The sequence below is a fragment of the Trichechus manatus genome, unplaced genomic scaffold (assembly GCF_000243295.1).
Source record: "Trichechus manatus latirostris isolate Lorelei unplaced genomic scaffold, TriManLat1.0 scaffold00029, whole genome shotgun sequence".
Taxonomy (NCBI): Eukaryota; Metazoa; Chordata; class Mammalia; order Sirenia; family Trichechidae; genus Trichechus; species Trichechus manatus.
This window is the reverse complement of record NW_004443965.1, coordinates 4,591,230-4,611,407: the sequence shown is the minus strand read 5'-3', so window position 1 is coordinate 4,611,407 and position 20,178 is coordinate 4,591,230. Positions and strand designations below refer to the sequence as shown.

The 20,178-nt window shown below is 37.6% G+C and overlaps 1 protein-coding gene across 3 annotated transcripts in view; it reads left to right on the top strand.

Annotated features, from left to right (window-relative positions):
- Positions 1 to 20,178, top strand: part of SCAMP1 (secretory carrier membrane protein 1) — a 130,441-nt gene that overhangs the window by 7,983 nt on the left and 102,280 nt on the right. For 2 of the 3 annotated variants that reach the window (XM_004374473.3, XM_023729478.1), the window contains exon 2: positions 12,943 to 13,020. In XM_004374473.3, the coding sequence (XP_004374530.1) occupies positions 12,943 to 13,020 (78 nt within the window). Of the gene's footprint in view, positions 1 to 12,536; positions 12,677 to 12,942; positions 13,021 to 20,178 lie in introns of those variants that run through there. The other variant, XM_023729479.1, reaches the window with a different exon arrangement.

Here is a 20,178-nt window from a genome sequence, read left to right as displayed (position 1 = left end):
GGGGAGGAGATTGATGAGAAGGCCAACAGAGAGAGAGAAAACCTTCCCTGGGAACTGAAGCCCTGAATTTGGACTTTTAGCCTACTTTACTGTAAGGAAATAAGTTTCTCTTTGTTAAATCCATCCACTTGTGGTATTTCTGTTGCAGCAGTACTAGATGACTAAGACACCATACAGTTGACTCATTTAAAGTGTACCCATTCAGTGGTTTTTAGTACGTTCACAGATATGTGGAGCCATCACCTCAATTTGAGAACATTTTCATCACCTCACAAAGAAACACTGTGCCCCCCCGCCCAGTAACCCTAAGCAAGCATAAATCTACTTTCTGTATCTCTAGATTTCCTTATTCTAGACATTTCATATGAATGGACTCATATAATATGTGATCTTTTGTATCTGACTTCTGTTCGCTTAACATAATATTTTCAAGGTTCATCCATATTGTAGCATGTATCAGTACTTCATTTTTTTTTATGGCCAAGTAATATTCCATTGTATAGGTATGCCACATTTTGTTTATCCACTCGTTGGTTGATGGACATTTGGGTTGTTTCCACTTTTTGGCTATTATAAATAATGTTGCTTTAAACACTTGTGTACATGTTTTTGTTTGAACACCTGTTCGGTTGTCTTGTGTGTATACTTAGGAGTGGAATTGCTGAGTCATATGGTAACTGTATGTTTAATCTTTTGAGGAACTGTCAGATTTTTCCAAAGCAGTTGCACCATTTTACACTCCCACTAGCAGGAGGGAACAGACTTTGGAGAAGGTTGTGGTAAAGTAGAGGGTCAGCGAAAAAGAGGAAGGCCCTCAATGAGATGGATTGACACAGTGGCTACAACAGCAGGCTCAAACATAGCAACGATTGAGGATGGTGCAGGACTGCGCAGTGTTTCGTTCTGTTGTATGTAGGGTCACTGTGAGTTGGAAGTGACTCCACGGCACCTAACAACAACAAAGCCGTACATGACAGTTCTGATTTCTTGTTATATGACTTTTTGATTCTAGCTATCCTGGTGGGTGTGAAGTGGTATCTCTTGGTTTTAATTTGCATTCCCCAATGGCTAATGAAGGAGCGCTGGTGGTGCGATGGTTAAGCACTTGGCTGCTAACCGAAAAGTTGGTGATTTGAACCCACCAGCCGCCCTGCAGGAGAAAGGTATGGCAGTCTGCTTCCATAGAGATTTACAGCCTTGGAAACCCTATGGAGCAGTTCTACTTTGTTCTGTTGGATTTGATTTGGGTGGAATGGCTAATGAGGGGACATTGGTAGTTTATTGGTCTAATTATTGCCTTCCATGCAGGAGACCTGCCTTCAATTTCAGCCAATGCACTTCATGCGTAGCCAGCACCAGTCTGTCATTAGAGGCTTGCTTGTTGCTGTGATGCTGAACAAGTTTCAGAGGAGCTTCCAGACTAAGATGGACTAGAAGGAAAGGCCTGGCGATCTACTTCCAAAAATAAGCCAGTGGAAACCCTGTGGATCCCAGTGGTCCGATCAGGGGATGTACAGGACTGGGCATCTTTTCATTCAGTTGTGCACTGGGTCGCCACGAGTAGGGGGCTGACTCTCAGGCAGCCAACAATAAGTAAGAGGGTGGACTCTGGAACTGGTTGCTTCTCCACCTCCTGGCTAGATGACCTTAGGCAAATTACTTAATTTCTCTGCTTTCAGTATTTACTTGCTGGTTCTCTTACATTTCTTATAGTTCCAGAATTTCTTCTTTTGAATCAAGACAGAGATGGGGAGCTCTTAAAATACCGATAAAGAGATAACAGTGCAAGATTATCTTTGGTTGCAGCATGTGATTTTTCTTCTCCTTTATTTCATCCCTAAATTGTCTGTATTTTCTAAAGCAGACTCTAGTTTCTGTTAACTTTTAGACTTTTTGATATTAACAGAAATAGTAGCAAAAACAAAACATAGAAATTACTGGTTGCCTTACAAAATTTAGGGATTTTAGAAGCTATTATGTATCAGAACTTGAACTGAGGGTAATAGTAAGGGGAGCTCATTTGATTTCTATGACAAATCATCTTGTGATACAAGTTTTGGTTAAATGTTGGAGAGTTGTACACTTGGTTGTTTAGTGTCAGTGATTTTTGAAAAGGACGTCTAATGTTCTTTTTCCTGTATTTAAGTCTAATAGTTTTTAAATTTGTGATTACTGTTTCAAGTCATGGGAGGCTAGCCAGAGATGAATCCCTGGTCTCACAGTTGGAACTCTGAACATTTTTTTCTTCATGGATACATTGTTGTAGAGAATGCTTGGTTTTGGTGGTACTGTGCTTCTAAGTAGTAGCCTGTGGCATTGAACCACCATTTAGAATTCAGTTCCTAAGAAAGTGTCCTATTCATTGTACATTTACTCTCAGAAAAACTGCCCTTAACAGTTGACTGCCTAAAATATGACCAAAATATTAAAACATTTTAAAATTCGTTCAAAGGTCTTTGCTTGCCAAATTTAGTGATAATTGTTTTGGCGTTGCAATATTTAATAAAGTACAATGACAGAACTACTATATATGATAAAACATACTTCAAAAATCTCTTGATAGTTTTCTGAAAATAAGGGATAATTATGTGGGTGGGCCCTGATATTCTGCCCCTAGAATATCAATTCAATGCCTCGTTCTTTAGAGGTCAAAGGTGATTTAACCAGTTAATCAGTTGAATAGATAACATGATCAAATATTTTCCTGTCGTCTGTGAACAATCCCTTTTTGTACTTTTTGTGGCTGTAGACGTTAGTGCATTAATATAGAGGTACCTAGCTCTATTATCCACCCAAATTTTCAAATTTCAGAAGAAATTTTGGTGATTTAGTATAATAAAATGCTAAAATAAAGTCTCTAATTTGTAGATATTCAAACTCTGTCGTCAGTGTAGTTCTGGCTTACTATTCCTTTGACATTATCCCTCCTTCTTTCTTCCCTAAAGAGCATTTCTGTTTATTAAATGAAGGCATTGAGTGATTTGGTGTTCTAGATTTTGAAGAAATGTGGATTTATAGCTGGTTGGCCACATTTCTTCCAAGAAATATTATATATCTGATTATCTTTTTTTTTTTTAGAACAGCTTTATTGACGTATAATTCATGTACTGTACAATTCATTCACGTAAAGGATACAATTCAGTGGTTTTTAGTATAGTCACAGAATTGTACAACCATGGCTACAATCAATTTTAGAAGATTTTTTGTCATTCTAAAAGGAAACCCCATAGTATTTAGCATTCACTTCCATTTCCCCCAATCTCTCCAGCCCTAGGCAGCCACTAATCTACTTTCTGGACATTTTATATAGGTGGAATCATGCAGTATGTAATCTTTTATGACTGGCTTCTTTCAGTTAGTGGCGGTGTAGTGATTAAGAGTTCACCTGCTAACCAAAAGGTCGGCAGTTCGAATCCACCAAGCGCTTCTTGGAAACCCTATGGGGCAGTTCTGCTCAGTCCTTTGGGGTCGCTATGAGTTGGAATCGACTTGACGGCAGTGGGTTTGTTTTTTTTCCTTCAAGAATCACTCATATTGTAGCGTGTATCAGTACTTCATTTCTTTTTATGGCCAAATAATATTCTGTTGTATGGCTCTATCATATTTTATTTATGCATTCATCAGTTGATGCACATTTGGGCTTTTTCCACTTTTTGACTATTTTAAATAATGCTGCTGTGAATATTTGTATATACATTTTTGTGTGGCCATATACCTTCATTTCTCGTGGATGTGTAACTAGGAGTGGAATTGCTGGGTCATATGGATACTGCCAAACTGTTTTCCAAAGCACCTGCACCATTTTACATTCTCACTAGCAGTATATGAGGCTTCCCACCATCACTTGTCTGTCTTTTTGATTGTAGCCACCCTAGTGGGTGTAAAGTGTTATCTCTTTGATAAACATTTTGATATACCTTTCCCTGATGATTAATTATATTGAGCATCTTTTCATGTACTTGTTGGCCATTTGTATATTTTCTTTGGAGAAATGTCTATTCAGATCCTTTGCCCGTTGTTAAATTGTGTCATTTGTCCTTTTATTATTGAATTGTTAGAGTTCTTTATATATTCTAGATCGAAGTCACTGATCAGATAAATGATTTGCAAAAATTTTCTCAATTTCTCTGGGTTGTCTTCACTTTTTTGATGATACTGTTTGTAGCACAAAAGTTTGAATTTCAATGAAATCCAGTTTATCAATTTTTTCTTTGGTTGCTTGTGCTTTTGGTGTCATATCTAGGAAATCATTGCCTAATCCAAAATCATGAAGACTTATGCCTGTGTTTTAGTCTAAGAGTTTTATATTTTTAGAGCTTACATTTAGGACCTTGATTCATTTTAAGTAAATTTTTGTATATGGTGTGAGGTAATGGCTGTCTACATAAGGTTACTTTAATTTTTCTTAAGGACTTACTATAAATGTAAGAAATTTTGATCCTATTTTTTTTAATTCTTTTTTTGCCCTACTGCTTGTTCTAAGAAGTTATTTTTAAGCTTCTCAACACTGCTCTGTCTTTAGACATATTTTCTTTGGTTTTCATGTAGTTCAGGCAGCTCAGAAATGGTGCTACATAATAGAATGTGAAATTTGAATTAGCAGGACCGCTTTACTTCAGTGGTATTCATAGCATTTGCCAGTGGACTATCTCATTCTTTCCCCGATGAACCATCTAGTTTCTGTTGTTTTGACCAGATGCTCATGTATTTTAACACAAATAACTTGCGCCTTCTGTGTTTACCCAGAAAGCCAAACCCATTGCCATAGAGTTGATTCTGACTCATAGTGACCCTGTAGGACAGAGTAGAACTGCCCGATAGGGTTTCCAAGGAGTGGCTGGTGGATTCGAACTGCCGACCTTTTAGTTAGCAGCCGAGCTCTTAATCACTTAACCACTGTGCCACAGGGCTCCTCTATGTTTACAGCAACATGTAAAAATTGGCATAGCGATACTTATGAAAGTACCTGGGAGGGAGGTAGAGGTCGTGGTTGGCAAACAAATGTAGAAGGTGCAGTTATTTATGTAAAAATACAGTAATGTGACTTAGAGTGAATCTAATGGCATAATTTGAAAAACAAGCATAATATTTTGTCAGCCTTTATCTACCATCATACTTGGAGAGTTTGCCGGTTTAATATGGTCTTTAAAGTTATTTAAAATTTTGTGTAGTTGCTGTGACTGGTTTAGAGATGAGATAGACTGTTACCCTTGAAAATGGAACAAGAGTAGGTTGTTGATTTGGCAAGTATATACAGAGCCCCTAAAGTGAGTCAGACATTGTGGTAGTCACTAGGGATACCAAGGTGAAGAAGAGAAATAAGTCCCTGATGTCAAAGAATACATATTTTAGTCGGGAGACATAATATGCGATAAATGCTTTGGTGCTAAAGAAACAAGAGTAGCACATTTTTAGGATTGCAGTGTAAAATTTCCCAAGAAGGTGATGCCTGAGCTCGGTCTTGAAGGACAAAAAAAGAATTTGTCGGTATTGTGCCTTGAGTTTCCTAAACTGCAGAGTCAGAGGCAGAAGACATATGTGTTATTGTAACGCACCCCTCATTTTATAGATAGGAAATTCAGACTTAGAGGTTGATTTTTTTTAAGTTTACTCAGGAGTGACAGAACTTGGACTAAAACTATTTCACAGAACGGCTTTAATAAGAATAATGTGGGATGATTTCTTACAGCAACTGCTAAAAGTGCTGCTGGTAATACAAAATAGAACGAAGAAAGGAACAGATCTCTCAGATTCCTTTTGACTATAAACTAAGAAACTAGACTTGCTTGTTTTCTGTATTATGTAAGTTCCTTACATATTTCATTAATCATCTGGAGGAAGTCCTCACTAAATTATATTTACATTATATTTGCAAATTCTGGTTTGTTTTCAAAGGATTCCTCATCTAGAATCTAGAGTGTACTAGATGATTTTGGGGGGGGGCATATAATGCTGGTATTAACATGGTCACATAGTGCAACCTAGGTGGTTTGTTTACTTTCAGATTGGACTGCCTTTCATAGCCCTACTTAGGAGGAGTTAAACTAATGTGGAATTAAGCAAGTGAATGCCTTAATTAAGAGATGATTTGGAGCCATAAAAATTAGTTTGTGAGTCTCTTTTAGATCTGAGTAAGACTGTCATGACTCTTGCCATGAATAGGAATTTTTCAAAATCATGACTTATTGGATAATTCCTAGTGATTATTTAAGCAGTTCTCACAATGATTTATAGGAGTTTTACTAAATCCGTGTTGCTTTAGTCTTGCAGAGATTTTTAATGGTTTCTTCTAATTCTTCCCCCTTTGTTAATGATGGGGTATTTACAAACTGTAGTACTTAAGTGAAATTGTATTTATTAAGTTCAAATGTTTATAGTAGCTCTGAGAAGTATAGAGTAGGAAAATAATTTAACTCTCTGAGGGCAGGGGCTTTCATGGCTTCTAGTTTGGGGCTTTTCTTGTTGAATCAAGTTGCCTAGTCGTGTATAATATTGATTGGAGTAAGCAGAGGTATTGAAAAGCGTTTGATTAAGCTTTGTGGAATAATACAGTGTCAGAGGATGGAGAGAGACCAGTAAGGAGGCTATTACAGTTTATACATGAGAAATGATGGCAGCTTAAACTGGAGGAGATGAAGAGAAGTGGACAGAAAGGAAGATGAGAGAGGGGGGCTGTTAGTAGCTTGAGTAGCTTGTTTTTGTTTTTCTTTGCTTGTGTGCATTTTAAAGATGATTGAGACTTGGAATGTAAATATGTGGGATCTGGTTGAAAGAAAGCAGTTGAATTTATGAGAGAACAGGATAATTGGGCAATCTAGAGAAAAGGTGGGAAGTGATGCAGCTTAGAAATGAAGTCTTTTTTTCAGATAGATTTTCTGAAATTGGCTTAAACTTTTGAACTGCGGGGAAGAGCTAACTAAGAAAGATAAAGAATAAATTAAATACTAGAGTTATATCATTCTCTCCCGTTATTTTTTAAATTAGAAGGGGAGGAGAAAGAAAGTGAAAACTAGAGTTAAATTATGCAGGGATTAACAACGGTTATGGATCAGTAAGTGTGTTGGGGGTAAGTGTATAGTCGGCATCAGTATGTGTTCATATTTAACATCTTTTGCTCACAGCAGATTTTACCTACATACTTACGGCAGTAAACAGTTTTCACATAGTTCATTTATTATTTTTTAAATTATATTTTTTATTGTTGTAAAAATACTGATAGCACAGCATTTGCCAATTTGATGTTTTTCACATATGCAATGCAGTGAGATCAGTTACATCAATCATGCTGCGCTACCATCACCAATGTTGTTCTGTGCCGTCAGGTCTATTCCAACTCATAGTGACCCTGTAGGACCGAGTAGAACTGCCACGTGGGGTTTACAAGGCTGTAATCTTTACGGAAGCCGACTGCCACGTCTTTCTCCCACTGAGCGGTTGGTAGGTTTAAACCGCTGACCTTTCAGTTAGCGAAGCACTTAATCAGTGCGCCACCAGGGCTCCCTGTCTTCACCAGTATCCTTTGCCAAGTTTTTACATTGAGTTTTAATATAATACAGAATGGCAAAACATATTAGTTCCATCTCTTTTGGATCTAATGCGCAGAGGTGTGCTCAGGTTACCTTAGGTGAGTGATGCGTGTTTATTGCAAGGATTCTTGGAGGAGAGAAGGAAGTTCAACTTGGTCTCTACAGTTATAAAGAAAGTCTCAGGGAACTAACAAGGTGCTTCCTCAATCCACCTCTGACCCCCTTCACACACGCACACTCTTAAGGGTGATACGTGAAAGCATTTTCAAATGAAATCAATACAGTATAAAACAGATGAGAGTTGAACTGCACCAGATCTGATAAAGATTATGAGACAGGGAGGCTCTTTTCCCTCCTCTGCCTCTCTCACTCTTGCTTCTCCTTTTTTCCTCACCCTGAGGCCCAACTGAGTATCTGCAGGGTGTTATGAAGATTACTGTACCACGAAGTCCTTCCTCACCAGTTAGAATAGCATTGACAAGTTAATTTACAACAACCAAAAACCCATTGCCATCGACTCGATTCCGACTCATAGCAACTCTGTAGGACAGAGTGGAACTGCTCCATAGAGTTTCCAAGGAGCGCCTGGTGGATTTGAACTGCCTACCCTTTGGCTAGTAGCTGTAACACTTAACCACTATGCCACCAGGGTTTCCAATTTACAACAAGTTAATGCTGTTCCAGGAATCTCTGAGTGGTGCAAATGATTAAGCACTAGTGGTTGGCAGTTTGAACCCACCCAGAGAAGCCTCAGAAAACAGGTTTGGCCATCTGCATCCAAAAGGCCACAGCTTTGAAAACCTTATGAAGCCGTTCCACTGTAGCACGCATGGAGTCGCTGTGAGTTGACGTGAATTGACTCAAGGACAACTAACAACAACATCAGTGGTATTCCAGGAGTCCCTGGAAGGTGCAAAGGAGTGCTGGGCTGCTAACTGAACGGTTGGAGATTAGAGTCTACCCAGAGGTGCCTTGGAAGAAAGACCTTAATTGTTTGTTGAATAAACCTCCTCACTTCTACAGTAATGATACAGCTAAAGGTGAAATTACTCTCTGCCAGGTTGGAATCTTCCTATGATGTTATATGTGGCAGCCATTGAAAAATGTCTGGTTGAGAAATGTCCAATTTAATGCATCAGTTGAAATACAATGACAGTATACAACCCTGCAGAATGAACTTAGTTCTCTTCTTTGAAAAAACATTTGTTTCATAATGCATCTTGCTTTTAATGAAATATAAGATTATTAAGTGCCATTACTAAAGAGTTAGCGGAATAGTCTTGCCTTAACTAAATGAATAAAGATGTAACTGTTTAATGTCTGTGCTTAGTCAGATCCACATAGAATATTTAAATTAAACTCTAAGGAATGTCTTTACTTTCTACCTGAAAGTTAATAAGATACAGAGTGTAGTATATTCCTCCGGAGTCAGTAAAATAAGACTATCCCCGAATCTTAGCCTTGTTAGAAATGCAAATTCTCAGGCATCCTCCAAGACCTGCTGAATCAGAAACTCTGAGGCTGGGGCTCAGCAATCTGGGTTTTAACAAGCCCTCCAGGTTTCCAATGCATGCTGAAATTTGAGAACCACTGCCATAGAAGAAACAAAGTTATCAGTTTGAGGCAATTTCATTTTGATTGTGTTTAAGAGGAAACAAACCAAAGTTTCGGAGTCATCAGTAAACAGCTCAGCCAATGTCTTTTGCAAAATTGTGATTTTGGTGAACTCTGTTTTTAGTATAACCAAAAATCCAACTGCCATCGAGTCAATTTCAACTCATAGTGACTCCTTAGAGTTTCCAAGGTTGTGAATCTCTATGGAAGCAGACTGCCACATCTTTCTCCCACGAAGCCACTGGTGGTTTTGAACCGCTGGCCTTATGATTAGCAGTCAATCACTTTAACCACTGCACCACCAGGGTATCTGGTGGAAAGAGTATACGTAGACATGTAAAGTCCTGGCTTTACATATAATAATTGACTTTGAGTAAGTTTCTTGACTTTTTTAAGCCCATAGCTTCTGTTTCTGAAAAATGGAACAATACCATCTACCAGGAAGGATCATTGCATGAGTAAGTGATGGATACCTAATAGGCATCAAGAGATAATTTATTATTATTTAAATCTTGTTCAGCCTTGTTATCTTCTCCCAGTTTAGAGGCTGTAGCTTTCTCACATTTATTAAAACTAACTTGAAACTTTAATTATGTGATAACTTAGAGATATCAGTTCTTTACCTTCCTCAAATCCAGTCTCATTCTTGGCATATCCTGTACATACAGTACTGCTTTGTCATATAATACTACATTAAGAGAGATTCTGGATTGACTAGAAGTGAAGTCAGTTCATTTGAGGCAGTGATTTTGTCAAACCACCAGTTAACTTTCAGCCTGGATAAACTTTTTTTTTTTTTAAATCTCAAGGAAACAAGTGCATTTTAGTTATTGTAGTCGAAAGTAGAGAATTGGAAGAATGATTTCAGTCTGGGTCTCTTGAGAACTAAGCTATACCTTTTTTTTTTTTTTTTTTTTTTTAAAGCATTTAAGATGAATTTCAGGACATTTGAGGTAATTGGCTATATGAATTTGTAAAATGAGAGTTGGGGCTCATTGTACTACTGTAGCATTCAGAGGATGGCTTTGGTAGCAAGGATATTGGCTAAGCAAATACATTTTGCATCCCCTCCTTTTTCAATTAACTTTGTTTTATAGTTATGTAAAACATTTTCATGATTCCAAAAACTGTAAAACAAGATACATTCAGAGAAATCTAGCATTTAAGACTGTCCTCTCTTTTCACTGTTCCCTTCCTTTCCCTGTAAAACCAAAATACTGCCATGGAGTCGATTCCGACTCATAGTGACCTCATAGGACAGGGTAGAACTGCCCCATAGGGTTTCCAAGGCTGTCATCTTTACGGAAGCAGACTGCCACATCTTTCTCCTGAGGAGCCGTTGGTGAATTTGAACTGCTGGCCTTTCGGTTAGCAGCTGAGCCCTTTAACTACTGTACCATCAGGGTTAATTCCTTCCCCTTAGGTAAACATTCTTATTAATTCTTGGTTCTTCCTTTTTAAAAATATAAATACACACATGTACGTTTATTTTTATCTTCCTTCTTGCATAAGAGGTAACGTCTTATTACACTGTTCTGTATCATTTTTCACCCACTTCATAGCAGTGCATAGACTTTTCTTATACCATTTAACAATCCTCAGCTGCATGCTACTACTTTATCATGTAGATCCAAAAAGCAGTTACCAAATATCACTAGGCATGTATGATTGAAAAAAAAAAAAAGACCTTCTTGTATTCGAAGAGATCACAATCTAATTTGGGAAAAAAGGCTTGTATGCAGATCATTATGGTTCAGTGAAATAAATGCTAATGGAGATAAATAATAATTGCTGTGGGAGGATTGGTTCTAGGGATGGAGTGACTTGGATAGGGAAGGTATCAGGAAGATTATTGCTTAGTATCTGAGGTAATATTTGGACTGTGTCTTTAAGGAAGAGAAGGAGATTGCTAGGCTGACCTTGCTGGGATGAGTATTCTGCTAGAGGAAGCAATGCAAAGACAATGTTGTCTGAGGAATCACAGATCATCTGGTTTTGTGGCTGGTCGTGAGAGTAGGCATTGAGACCGCAGCTAAAGGTCTGCACTTGCTGACACTAAACTTCTTAATTAGGTTGACCCCAGCAATGCCAAGTTGAAAATTTTGCTTAAAACATTCACTTTTCCATTTTCTTAATGTTCTTCCTAAAGCAGACATCCCTTTTTGATAATCTACCTGCTCTTCCCACTTTGGGGTAAACTTTGGAGGGAAACCCTGGAGAGTACAGTGGTTTCATTCCTTCCTTCTTTTCTAGGCACTGTAGGTCTCTTACTTTATTTCACGTTTCCTTTCCTGCCCATTTTATTATGGAGCAAGCCTAAAGCCTTTATTTTTTGTCTGTGCTGTACTTTTTATTTATCCTTGCTACTTGTGTTTTGCCAAGTTCAAGGCTTCTTTTGCAATAGCATGTTTCATTTGGTTAAGGGAGAAGGACCTGGCAGGGTGGGGTGATTATGAGAAGGTTGATGAGGCTGGAAAGGTAGACAGGGACAAGATAGTCAGAATCCTTATATCTCATTTTGAGGAGTTTATATTTTATCTTATAGTTAGTGGAGAGCTCTAAATGGTCTGAAATGGAGAGGGTTGGAGGAGGGGAATGACAAATTAGCTTTGCATTTTTGAAAGGTACTTTTGGTGATTGTGTTGAAGAAGATAGTTTGAAGAAGGTACAATATAGACTAGGGCAGTGGTCCCTGTACCAGCAGCAGAATCCCCTGGAAACTTGTTAGAAATACAGATTCTTTGGCCCCACTCCAGCCCTACTGAATCAGGAACTCTGGGGTAGGGCACAGCAGTTTGTGTTTTAATAAGCCTTTCATTTGATTCTGATGCATGCTAAAGGTTTAGACCCAGTGAACTAGAGATGGAGGGCCAAATAGGCTACATCATAGTTTGCAAAATGCTTTTCACATCAATATGTGGTTGATTTTGTTCATTGTATTTGTGTTTTACAGTCACAATCAAGAGAAGTAGAATAAGTATCTAGGATTTTGTGATTTTAGTTATTTTTAAAACCAGTTGCTGTTGAGTCGATTCCGACTCAGCAACCCTATAGGACAGAGTAGAACTGCCCCATAGAGTTTCCAGGGAGTGCCTGGTGGATTTGAACTGCTGCCCTTTTTGGTTAGCAGCCGTAGCTCTGAACCACTATGCCACCAGGGTTTACTAGTTATTTATAGGAAAGCCTAATACTAAAAGATTTGAAAAGCCAGGATAGAGTGATAATATATTATACTTGGAAAAGGGGAGACTGTCCAGAATCGTGGAAAAAAGACACTACTGTCAAGTAGAGATATTTGAGTAGAATTTTTTTTTTTAAAAAGTAAAAGATATTTAATTCTGAATGCTATAGATGTCGGCCATTATGACATTGATTTGCAATATGATATTTAAATCTGCAGCAAGGAAAACTGGCTGAAATACTATAAAAAAGAGGAGCGTGAACTCTGTGGAGCCCAGAGGAAAGGATGGATGGTGGGCTTACTCAGGATTTGTGAAGATGCTCTTGTGCTATCAGTTTCACACAGCTATTAAGAGGTGGTCTACTTTGAATCCTTGTTTAATAGCTAGCAGCTGATTTGCATCTAACCTAGTTTTTCTTTGAGGCTGTGAGGATTGTGGGTTTAAATTTCGGCTTTGTTGGAACGGGACTGAGTAAAGCTCCTGATAGTCATCCTCTTTTATTTTCCTCTGTTAGCTTTTCTGAGCAACCAAAAGTACAGATAAAGCACATGCTATATAAATATCAAAATTACTTCTTAATGGATAAGTAATCTTTTTTTCTCCTTCAAATTTTATTCCAGGACCCATCAGTTACACAGGTGACAAGAAATGTTCCACCAGGACTTGATGAATACAATCCATTCTCGGATTCTAGAACAGTAAGACTCTTCTTTTCTTGATTGTAAAATGCATTCTAATTTTATTTATTTATTTATTTTTATATTTTATTGTACTTCAGGTGAAGGCTTACAGAACAAATAGTTTCTCATGAAACAGTAGTACACATGTTGTTTTATGACATTGGTTAACAACCCCACAACATATTAACCCTCTAAATTCTCAACCTTTTTTTTTTTTTTTTTGGTGAAAATACACATAGCCAAAGATACACCGTTTCAAAAATTTCTACATACACAGTTCAGTGACATTGACTGCGCTCTTCCAATTGTGCTGTTATTCTCACTTAAGATGAAGGCTTATAGAACAAAATAGTTTCTCATTTGACAATTACTACAAATGTTGCCCTATGACAATGGTTAACAATCTCACAACACAACATTATGCTTATTCAACCTTGGGTTCCCTATCACCAGCTTTCTTGTCCCCTTCTGCCTTCTGGCCCTTGTCACTGGACTCCTGTACCTCGTTAGAGTAAGACTATTCTTAATTGGATTAATTTAAAATGTTTAAATTGAAATTAAATCAGAATTTTATTTCAATTACGATTTCTTTTCTGTTGATTGTTTCAAATTATGTAAAACAAGCTGTTAGTGTTTTATTTAGAATTTAGCATGGTAAGTTTTTTTTTTTTTTTTTTTTTTAAACAGGAAGGGATATCAGTAGTAATTAAAAAATGACCATGAAGCTCCTGATGAGATACTGAAACCCAGTTACTGAAGTGTTCACTGAGCATGTAAATTACATGTTGAACCATGCGAAATAGCCTGTAGGTTGACCAGTTTTGACCTATAAAAAATGGCAGTTTCATGTGGTTCAACCTTGTAGTAAATTAGCACTATGAATATATGAGATTGCAGATTGGTAGTAATTTGTTAAAAGGAGAAGAAGAAGAGTGGCTATTTTTTATTTCACTATAATATGATTTCAGGGTGGTGGAGATGGAAACGAACCTTTTTAAAAGTTTGCTTTTGCTGGCATAGAGTGAATAGAGGTTTTTGTATTGTTTTTTGGAAGACTTTACCAGAAAGAGATCTGTTTAGGCTTTTTACAGTAGGTGCTTTAGATTACCCTTAGTAGTAGTAATAGTGGAAACCCTGGTGGCACAGTGGTTAAGAGTTTGGCTGCTAACCAAAAGCTTGGCAGTTTGAATCCACCAGCCGCTCCTTGGAAACCCTTTGGGGCAGTTCTGCTCTGTCCTGTAGGGTCGCTATGAGTCGGAATTGACTCCACGGCAGCAGGTTTCAGGTTTAGTAGTAATAGTATTCTTTATCAAGTCTACTTTGTGTCATGTGCTGTACTTACTGAATTCTCACAATCACCTTCAAAATAGGTGTTTTAGATTTCCATTTTACTGGTGAGGAATCTAAGACATAAGTCATCCAGTTATTAAGTGGCAGAAGGTTTACTGATCTGTAAAGTTCTGCCTTTTCCATTTTGCTGTTGCTGTCTTTTGAGATAGATGCTTAAGAAATAGAAGATACAGTCCTGGTATTTAAAAAGTTTCTTACCTAATTTGGATTTAAAAAATTATACAAAGAAGGTATATCCAGGACAAATAACACATAAAAATATAAATTATCATCCTAAATGTTGAGGTTTTACAGTCAAGGAAAGGTTTTCTTTTCTTTTTTTTAATATATAATTTTATTTATTTTGTCGTTGTTCAGAATATACACAGCAAAACAACATCAATTCAACAGTTTCTATTTGTATCATTTAGTGATATTGATTACATTCTTTAAGTTGTGTAACCATTCTCACCCTCCTTTTCTGAGTATTTCCTTCCCCAATAATATAAATTCACTGCCCCCTAAGGTTCCTGTCTAATCTTTCCAGTTGCTGTTGACAGTTTGATATTATATAGTTCTTAAAAGAGCGTAATGCTTAAGGCATACTTCTTTTTTACTAGTTAAGCTAAACTGTTGTTTGGCTTTAAGAAGACTTCAGGGGATATTTTCGGTTTAAGGTTTAAAGATTATCTCAGGGCAGTAGTTTCAGGGGTTTATCCAACTTTCATGGCTCTATGAAGTCTGATGTTTATGAGAATTTGAAATTACTGGTCTCCATTTTCCCACTTTTGATCAGGATTCTTTTATGGAATCTTTGAACAAAATGTAGTTGGGCACCACCCAGTTCTTCTGGTCTCTTGGCAAAGGAGGCAGTTGTTCACGGAGGCAGTTAACCACACATTCCATATCTCCTCTGTCTTAGGCTGGATTCTCTAGAGAAGCAAAACCAGTAAAGTTTATAAACATACATATAGAGAAAATGGGTCATGTGGTTATAGAAGCTGGAACATCCCCAGTCCGTGGGTCAGGCTGGAGACTTCTCCTGATTCATGTAGCCACAGGGACTGGCAAACCCAAGATCGGCAGGTCAGACAGCAGGGCTCTTGCTCACAGACTGCAAAGACCAACGAATCCCAAGATCAATAGGCAAGATGGCAGGTAAGCTGCTAGCTCAAGTCCTGGGAACCGGAGGTAAGACTGAATAGGAGCCAGCTGCAGAATCCAGAGCAAGCAAAAGCCCACAAGCCTTGCCAGAAAGTCCACTTATATTCGATGCAGGCAACACCCCCATGGAAGCTCCCTTTCAACTGATTGGCTACTCACAGCAGATCCCATCATGGAGATGATCACATTATATCAGATCTCATCATGGAAGTGAACACATCATCATACGACTGCCAAACTACATCATAACTGGCAGAACAGCTGAGAATCATGGCCCAGCCAAGTTGACACATGACCTTAACGATCACTTCCTCCCTTTCCTGACTCTCCTTCTCCTCTGTTGTATTAGGTGAATAGAGACCAGTTGTGCCTTGGAAGGGAAAGGTTTCCTGAAAGAGGTAGCCTTGAGAAGGAAACTAGGCAAGAATGAGAAGCCAGTTTACGTAGTGGGAATGCAACATTTCTCTTGGATTTGATGAGCATGATAAAGTGTCAAAACCAGGAAATTATCATTATGAGAGCATTTGGTGCATTTCCCACTAAACTTTTTACATACGAGAAAAACACAGTTGAAATAATCCAAAAATTAAAAATTATGTCTCCTATATGATATGATTTCAGACATTTGTCCTTTTTTATGACTGTTACTGTTTTTCAAAATAGATTAAATGTACTTGGATAGTTGATTTAAGTGATATATTAGAATTTGATCCAAATGCTGTTTTAGTAGATTGGTAGCGTTCGTATTTGTCTTAGAAAAAAGTTTGTGAAAATAAAGCTTCTGAATTTTTGCATAAGGGTGTGATGAGCTACTTGAGGTCAAGTAAGAAGATCCTCCGGCAGAATATCTGAGTGTGTGTTTTAACCCACTAAGATTTAGAAAGTTCCCGTCCTGTTCTTGTCTTTTCTTTTTTTTTTAAATTAAGTTTCCTTTCATTTTTACTTTTCTGTCTGAAAGGAAACTAAAGTATTTAAGAACAGCAACAGAATGAAATAGTTGAGTAATTTTAGTAATGCATGTATTAATTCACTCTCTAGTATAGTTTCAGAGAAAGGAGTTGTTATAAGACACGTTATAGACTAAGTCTGTTGACTGTGATGGAAGGTTATCGAGCCCTAGAAATGTGGCTAGTCTAAATTAAGGTGTGCTTTCAATGTAAATTACACACTGGCTTTTGAAAACTTAGTATGAGAAAACAATGTAAAATATCTCTTTGGCAATTTTTTACATTGATTACATGTTGCACGATAATATTTAGGATATATTTGGTTAAATAAAATATTACAATTTTATCTTTTTTAAAACGTGGCTATTAGAAGATTTAAAATTACATATATGGCTCGCACATGTGCCTTACATTATATTTGTGTTGGACAACATTGTGTTAGAGATTGGTAAACCTCCTTGAAATAGATTAAAAAATCTGTTAAGCGCATCATACATCTAGCACCCAGATCTTGGTTTCTAATACCATTCTCCAGTAAAAAAGGCCAGAGTTTCTTGGAGAAATGGCCGATTGTAGGGCTGGAGCAGAAAATATACAAGATTAGCTTGGAGCTTCTTGTGCCAAAAAATAAGGAAATGCTCCAAAACAAGACAAAACAAAAACAAACAACAACAAAACACAAAACAATGGGGGCATGTCATAGGGTCACAGGAGCTAACCTTTGAAAGAACTTCCAATGACCAAAGCTGGAACAATTTGAGCAAAAAAGCAAGAAATATAGTGCTTAACTCCCCATCTCTTGAATGTAGGCTGGACTTAGTGATTTGATTCTGACGAGTGGAGTGTGGAAAGGGGAAATAAAGGTAACATTTACTGTGGAAAAACCTGGAAAACACCACCTCGGCCAGGTGATAGAAGTTAACATCGTCAGTGATAAGTCTTGTTGATAGCATGTACCCTTGATATGATGTGATGAGACTGACCTTCACCTCTGTGACCTTCCTTCCTAAAACCCATAAACTCTAGTTGAACCATGAAAAACCCTACGGAGCAGGTCTCCTCTGCAACAGGTGGGGTTATCATGTATTGGAATCAACTTGAGGGCTACTGGTGGTACTGGTAACCATGAGAAAACATCAGACAAACCCAAACTGAGGAGAATTCTACAAAATACTTGACCAGTACCCTCAAAGCTGTCAAGGGACATCGGAAAACAAGGAAAGTCTGAGAAACTGTCACGGACCAGAGGAAGCTAAGGAGGCATGATGAAAAAATGTAATGGAGTATCCTGGATGGGATCTTGAAACAGAAAAGGACATTAAGGAAAAATTAATGAAATCCAAATAAAGTATGAAGTTTAGTTAATAGTAATATACCAGTGTTGGCTCACTAGTTGTGAAAAATATGCTGTAGTAATGTATGATATTAACAATAGGAGAAACTGGGTGCTATTATATGGGAACTATCTTTGCAACTTTTCTATAAATCCAAAACTTACGAAATAAAAAAAGGTTATTTAAAACAATTCTGTATGTGTCTGAATTATAGGTGTTCATCGTTTTCATCAGATTTTCAAAGTGACCCATGACCCCTAAAAGTTAAAAGAAACTCATTTAAATGAAATTCTAATGTAAGTTTTCTTGAAACCATTATATAGTTATAAAATTTTAATGACTTAAGATTATAAGTGTGATAGAAACATTCTTTAAACTTTGGAAATTCAACTTATGGAAGTAAAAGGAATGGCAGAACTTTCAGAAAGTTGATTCATTTGAAACTTCTAGATTATTCAGAACTTCTGGCAGCTTTCTCTTTAAGACTCTAGAATCTTTGATCGTTTTACAGGTTATGTTTGTTTTTTTAAATTTGTTAGTACAAGAAGCCTCAATATTCTTTTTTTAAATTTTTATTTATTAATTTTAATTTTATTTTATTGTACTTTAAGTGAAAGTTTACAATTCAAGTTAGACTCTCATACAAAAATTTATACATACATTGTTCTGTGACCCTACTTGCTCTCCCTGTACTGTGACAGCATATTCCTCCTTTCTACCCCTGATATCCCGTGTCCATTCAACCAGCTCCTGACCCTCTCTGCCTTCTCATCTCACCTCTGGACAGGAGCTGCCCATTTAGTCTCGTGTATCTACCTGAGCTAAGAAGCACACTCTTCATGAGTATCATTTTATGTCCCACAGTCCAGTCTAATCTTTGACTGAAGAGTTGGCCTTGGGAATGGTTTTAGTGCTGGGTTGACAGAGAGTCCGGGGGCCATGCTTTCTGGGGTTCCTCCAGTCTCAGTCAGACCATTAAGTCTATTCTTGTCACTAGAATTTGAGTTCTACACCCCACTTTTCTCCTGCTCCAATAGGGACTTTCTGTTGTGTTTCCTGTCAGGGCAGTCATTGGTGGTAGCTGGGCATCATCTAGTTCTTCTGGTCTCAGGCTGTTGTGGTCTCCGGTTTATGTGGCCCTTTCTGCCTCTTGGGCTGATGCTTTCCTTGTGTCTTTGGTGTTCTTCATTCTCCTTTACTCCAGGGGGGTTGGGACCAATTGATGGATCATAGATGGCCACTCACTAGCTTTTAAGACCTCACACGTCGTTCACCAAAGTAGGATGCAGAAAATTTTCTTAATAAACTTTGCTATGCCAATTGACCTAGATAGCCCCTGAAACCATGGTCCCCAGACCCATGCCCCTGCTACTCTGTCCCTTGAAGTATTTGGTTGTATTCAGGAAACTTCTAGCTTTGGTTTAGTCCAGTTGTGCTGCCTTACTCTGTAGTGTGTACTGTCCTTCCCTTCAAGTAAGATAATTCTTGAGTAGTATCTATCAATCTCCCCACCCTCATAACCGTCAAAGAATGTTTTCTTCTATGTTTAAACCTTTTCTTGAGTTCTTATAATAGTGGTCTTATACAATATTTGTCCTTTTTTGACTGACTAAATTCATTCAGCATAATGCCTTCCAGATTCCTCCATGTTATGTTTCACGGATTCATCGTTGTTCTTCATTGTTGTGTAGTATTCCTTTGTTAATATACCATAATTTGTTTATCCATTCATGCATTGATGGACACCTAGGTTGTTTCCATCTTTTTGCTATTAGGAACAGTGCTGCAGTGAATGTGGGTGAGTATATATCTATTTGTGTGACGGCTCTTATTTCTCTAGGATATGTTGCAAGGAGTGGGATTGCTGGATCGTATGATACTTCTATTTCTAGCTTTTTAGGGAAGCACCAAATGGATTTCCAAAGTGGTTGTACCATTTTACATTCCCACCAGCAGTGTATTAGTGTTCATTCTCTCCACAGCCTCTCCGATATTTATTATTTTGTATTTTTTGGATGAATGCTAGCCTTGTTGAGGTGAGATGGTATCTCATTGTAGTTTTGATTTGCATTTCTCTAATGGCTAATGATTGTGAATATTTCCTCATGTGTCTGTTATCTGCCTGAATGTCTTCTTTGGTGAAGTGACTGTTCATATCCTTGCCCGTTTTTAAATTGGATTATTTGTCTTTTTGTTGTTGAGGTTTTGCAGTACCTTGCAGATTTTAGAGATTAGACGCTGATCGGATTTGTCGTAGCCAAAATATTTTTCTCAGTCTGTAGGTTGTCTTTTGACTCTTTTGGTGAAGTCTTTTTTTTTTTTTTTTTAATTGTACTTCAGGTGAAGGCTTACAGAACAAATAGTTTCTCATGAAACAGTAGTACGCATATTGTTTTATGACA